This window comes from Ctenopharyngodon idella, chromosome 12, assembly GCF_019924925.1.
Source record: "Ctenopharyngodon idella isolate HZGC_01 chromosome 12, HZGC01, whole genome shotgun sequence".
NCBI classification, from domain to species: domain Eukaryota; kingdom Metazoa; phylum Chordata; class Actinopteri; order Cypriniformes; family Xenocyprididae; genus Ctenopharyngodon; species Ctenopharyngodon idella.
This window is the reverse complement of record NC_067231.1, coordinates 12306655-12312654: the sequence shown is the minus strand read 5'-3', so window position 1 is coordinate 12312654 and position 6000 is coordinate 12306655. Positions and strand designations below refer to the sequence as shown.

Here is a 6000-nt window from a genome sequence, read left to right as displayed (position 1 = left end):
AAAGGAATGACCGCAGGCTTGAGAAGATTGTCAGGCGAAGCCAATTTGTGAACTTAGGAGAGCTTCAAAAGGAGTGGACTGAAGCTGGAGTCAGTGCATCAAGAGCCACCGCACACACACATCTTCAGGAAATGGGCTACAACTGTCACATTCCACGTACCAAGCTACTTCTGAACCAAAGACAACGTCAGAAGCGTCTTACCTGGGCTAAGGAGAAAAAGAACTGGACTGTTGCTCAGTGGTCCAAAGTCCTCTTTTCAGATGAAAGTAAATTTGCATTTAATTTGGAAATCAAGGTCCCAGAGTCTGGAGGAAGAGTGGAGAGGCACAGAAACCATGTTGCTTGAAGTCCAGTGTGAAATCCTTAAAGGATCTGCTGCTAACATCTTGGTGCCAGATACCACAGCACACCTTCAAGGGTCTAGTGGAGTCCATGCCTCGATGTGGTCAGGGCTGTTTTGGCAGCAAAAGTGGGACCAACACAATATTAGGAAGGTGGTCATAATGTTATGCTTGATCGGTGTGTGTGTGTATATATATATATATATATATACACAAATCTGAACACTAAACTTGTAAAATGCTTTACAATTTGCTTAATCTTTTGAGGATGAAATACTGAAGTCTTGCATATTATTATCAGACCATGAGAATGGATAAAAGAGAGTGACACCTAGTGGTATGATATTGAATAGCATTTATTGTCAACCAAGAGCTGCTACAGTATGTTTTAGCGGCATAATTCTGGTACTGGACGAACAACACATTCATACCTTTGAGAATCCATATACACATTGATTTATCTGTAATATTTTTGTAACTGTACTGCCACTAAAAAGATCGCAGTCACATAATACTGTATATTGTCATATTCATTCCTGTGACAGCAGTGCACTTCATATGTGCACACATTATGGCTTAAAAAGCTATTCACTTTCCTTTGTGAATCTCAGTGACTAAGTGAAAGGCCTCCATTTGTTTTCAACCGATTACATGAATTGTCACCATTAGTGTTTAATTCATTTTAAGGTCACAGTTTGATAATAACAGGGTTAAACAGGGTAAAACAATAAAATAGAGTACATTTTTAAAATTCAAGCTTGTGAGTAGCGAGACATAGATTTATGTTGATATGCTTCACGCTATTCCCAAAACGTATACTTTTTTGCAAACTTAAAATGTGTGTAAAAAAAAAAAAAAAGTCTTGTAACCAAAAGCTACAGATGTATGAAATATGAAAAAAAAAACAAAAAACACTTAACTGTACATATTGGTCAAAAAGCACAGAGAAAATACACATAGTTCCTTAGTAATTATTTTAAGTGAATATACAACAGATCGTAGACACAAACGTTTCTTTTGTTTAAAAGAGGCCTTTGCTCTTTTTCAGATTCAGCTGTTTCCAGTTTGGCAGGGTGTTAAATTCATCCCGTGTCATTTCCAAAACACTCTGCAAAACAAATACAATATCAACGTCAGACAAGATTAGAAAAATATGAAACCAAATTTGGCATCTGCTGACATTTTATGATGCTTTCCATGATGACTATTTTAGACTGAAATAGTGACCCTAAGGGTGGGTATTTGGACAGGTTTGTTTAGTAAAGGGCAGGGGCGTCAATTGCGAATAGAAGAGTATGGCAGCTGTTGAATTATTAGAAAAATAATGCACACCTGAGAGGCATTACTGGCAATACCACCTAATAATTCCTAACAATTCAACGGCCTGTCATCAAATGTTCCTTAGTTATACAACAGTTAGTTCCAGTCCTCGAATATGATTGGCTGAGAGGCCTTCCAGGAGTGCTGATATTTCACCAGTAGCAGCTGGGACTGTTCACCATTTGTATCACTCCACTTATCTCTGCGCGTTCTAGACAGGGATCATTTCTCCTAGCAAAATGCAAAAGCAGTGTGTATGTATATATCAGCGTATATTATATATATATATATATATATATATATATATCAGTGGCGTTTCCTCCGAGGAGGCAAGGTAGGCAGTGCCTCTTCAAAAAAAAAAAAAAAAAAAAAAAAAGGATGAGAAAATAATCCATATTACATATAAAATAAAACAAATATTACAAATTACGACATTAAAAAGAGCGCTAGTCACTCGTATTTGTAAAGGAACACTGCCCAACAGCGACACCCACAGGCAAAGTTACAGCAGGAGTCATGCCTCCCTTTCCACTCATAGAAAACCATTAGACCCCCGTGCGGTGGGTTTTGTGGGGGGTAATTGAGAATGAATGGGGGAAAGTCATGTGAGAGGAGGCAATGTCTCGCACTATGATTGGATGTAATTGGTTATGATTGGATATGATTGGTTTGTGCGATAAATCCCGCCTCTTGTTTATGTGCAAGCTGATTGCCTCCATGCCACGCCGCATTGATGCAGTAATTCATGCAAAAGGAGGCCCAACCAAGTATTGAGTGCATGGAAATGAACATACTTTTCTGTTTAAAATATCCTTTTTTTATTGATCTTATGAAGTATTCTAATTTATTGAGATAGTGAATTGGTGGGTTTTTGTTAAATGTGAGCCAAAATCATCACAATTAAAAGAACCAAAGACATAAAGTACTTCAGTCTGTGTGCATTGAATTTATTTAATACACAGGTTCCACAATTTGAGTTGAATTACTGAAATAAATTAACTTTTCCACGACATTCTGATTTATTGAGATGCTCCTGTATATATATATATATAGATCAAATATGACTGTAAAAATAAATCTGCATTGTTTATCCTTTTGATCTTTAATTCATAAAATTAGCAAAAATTTAACCTTTCATTGAAGGAAAAAAAAAAAAAAAAAAAAAAAAAAAAATCACATTATGAAAAAAATGTTTTCCTCCGAAACACGTTGGCCACAATTATTGGCACCCTTTTATTCAATATTTTTTGCAACCTCCTTTTGCCAAAATAATCACCTATAATGCCTGATTGAGTTTGGAGAACACCTGACAAGAGATCAGAGACCATTCCTTCATGCAGAATCTCTACAGATCCTTCAGATTCCCAGCTCCATGTTGGTGCTTCCTCTCTTCAGTTCACTCCACTCATTTTTTTAAGGGTTCAGGTCAGGGGACTGGGATGGCCATGGCAGAAGCATCATTTTGTGCTCAGTGACACATTTTTGTGTTGGTTTTGATGTTTGATTTGGATCATTGTCCTGATGGAAGATCCAACCACGGCCCATTATTGGATTTTTAGCAGAAGCGGTCAGGTTTTGATTTTTCATCTGTTGGTATTTGATAGAATCCATGATACCATGTATCTGAACAAGATGTCCAGGACCTCCAGCAGAAAAATAGGCCCACAACATTAAAGATCTAGCAGTATATTTAACCGTGGGCATGAGGTACATTTTATCCATGTGTGAACCAAACCCATCTGGTGGGTTTGCTGCCAAAAAGCTCTTGTTTTAGTTTCATCTGACCATAGAAGCCAGTCCCTTTTGTAGTTCCAGTCGTGTCTGACAACTGAATATGCTGGAGATTGTTTCTGGATGAGAGCAGAGGATTTTTCTTGAAACCCTCCCGAACAACTTGTGGGGATGTAGGTGCTGTCTGATATTTTTTTTTTTAGGCTTTCTGAGACTCAAGATTCAACTAATCTCTGCAATTCTCCAGCTGTGATCCTTGGAGAGTCTTTGGCCAGTCAAACTTTCCTCCTCACCGCTCATTAGGACGATTTAGACACACGTCATCTTCCAGGCAGATTTGTAACATCTTTAGTTGATTGGAACTTCTTAATTATTGACCTGATAGTGGAAATGGGGATTTTCAATGCTTTAGCTATTTTCTTACAGCCACTTTCTATTTTGTGAAGCTAAACAATCTTTTGTTGCACATCAGAACTATATTCTTTGGTTTTACTCATTGTGATGAATGATTAAGGGAATTTGGCCTTTGTGTTTCCTCATGTTTATACTCCTGTGGAACAGGAAGTCATGGCTGGACAATTTCATGGTTATGATCACCCTGGTGTGCTAAAAAAATGTAAATATGAATGGGAATATACTTCAGAGATATTTTACTCATAAAAAAAAATCTAGGGGTGCCAATAATTGTGGCCAACGTGTTTTGGAGAAAAACATTTATGTGTAATAATATAATTCATAATGTGATTTTTCTCCCACTTTCAATTCTTTTCCTTCAATGAAAGGTTAGATTTTTGATAATTTTATGAATTAAAGATCAAAAGGATAAACAATGCAGAATTATATATAGCCATTATAGTCATCTTTGATCATTTTTACCAAGGGTGCCAATAATTCTGACCACAACTGTGTATATATATATATATATATATATATATATATATATACACACACATACATACACACACACACACACACACACACACTATATTGCCAAAAGTATTGAGACACCCCAAATCATTCAATTCAAGTGTTCCAATCACTTCCATGGCCACAGGTGTACACAATCAAGCACTTAGGCATGCAGACTGCTTCTACAAAAATTTGTGAAAGAATGGGTCGCTCTCAGGAGCTCAGTGAATTCAAGCGTGGTACCGTGATAGGTTGCCACCTGTGCAATAAGTCCATTCATGAAATTTCCTCACTACTAAATATTCCACGGTCAACTGTTAGCGGTATCATAACAAAGTGGAAGCAACTGGGAACAACAGCAACTCCGCTACGAAGTGGTAGGTCACGTAAAATCACAGAGCGGGGTCAGCGCACGCTGAGGCGCACAGTGCACAAAATTTGCCAACTTTCTACAGAGTCAATAGCTACAGACCTCCAAACTTCATGTGGCCTTCAGATTAGCTCAAGAACAGTGCATAGAGAGCTTCATGGAATGGGTTTCCATGGCCGAGCAGCTGCATACAAGCCTTACATCACCAAGTACAATGCAATGCAGATGCAGTGGTGTAAAGCACGCTGCCACTGGACTCTAGAGCAGTGGAGACGTGTTCTCTGGAGTGACGAATCACGCTTCTCAGTCTGGCAATCTGATGGACGAGTCTGGATTTGGCGGTTGCCATGAGAACGGTGCTTGCCTGACTGCATTGTTCCAAGTGTAATGTTTGGTGGAATTGGGATTATGGCGTGGGGTTGTTTTTCAGGGGTTGGGCTTGGCCCCTTAGTTCCAGTGAAAGGAACTCTTAATGCTTCAGATACCAAGACATTTTGGACAATTTCCCTTCCTGTTCCAACATGACTGCGCACCAGTGCACAAAGCAAGGTCCATAAAGACATGGATGAGCGAATTTGGTGTGGAGGAACTTGACTGGCATGCACAGAGTCCTGACCTCAACCCGATAGAACACCTTTGGGATGAATTAGAGCGGAGACTGCAAGCCAGGCCTACTTGTCCAACATCACTGCCTGACCTCACAAATGCGCTTTTAGAAGAATGGCCAAAAATTCCTATAAACACACTCCTAAACCTTGTGGAAAGCCTTCCCAGAAGAGTTGAGGCTGTTATAGCTGCAAAGGGTGGGCCAACTCCATATTAAACCCTACGAATTAAGAATGGCAAGTTCATGTGCTTGTAAAGGCAGACATCCCAAAACTTTTGGCAATATAGTGTATGTGTATATATATATACAGTGGGTACGGAAAGTATTCAGACCCCCTTAAATTTTTCACTCTTTGTTATATTGCAGCCATTTGCTAAAATCATTTAAGTTCATTTTTTTTTCTCATTAATGTACACACAGCACCCCATATTGACAGAAAAACACAGAATTGTTGACATTTTTGCAGATTTATTAAAAAAGAAAAACTGAAATATCACATGGTCCTAAGTATTCAGACCCTTTGCTGTGACACTCATATATTTAACTCAGGTGCTGTCCATTTCTTCTGATCATCCTTGAGTCCAGCTGTGTTTGATTATACTGAATGGGCTTGATTAGGAAAGCCACACACCTGTCTATATAAGACCTTACAGCTCACAGTGCATGTCAGAGCAAATGAGAATCATGAGGTCAAAGGAACTGCCTGAAGAGCTCAGAGACA

The 6000-nt window shown here is 38.6% G+C and overlaps 1 protein-coding gene across 4 annotated transcripts in view; it reads right to left on the bottom strand.

Annotated features, from left to right (window-relative positions):
* Positions 1-680: 680 nt before the first annotated feature.
* The window catches only part of svild (supervillin d), a 128673-nt gene continuing 123353 nt past the window's right edge, over positions 681-6000 (bottom strand). For all 4 annotated transcript variants that reach the window (XM_051914472.1, XM_051914471.1, XM_051914473.1 and 1 more), the window contains one exon: positions 681-1450. In XM_051914472.1, the coding sequence (XP_051770432.1) occupies positions 1364-1450 (87 nt within the window). In that variant the 3' untranslated portion in view covers positions 681-1363. The remainder of the gene's footprint in view (positions 1451-6000) is intronic.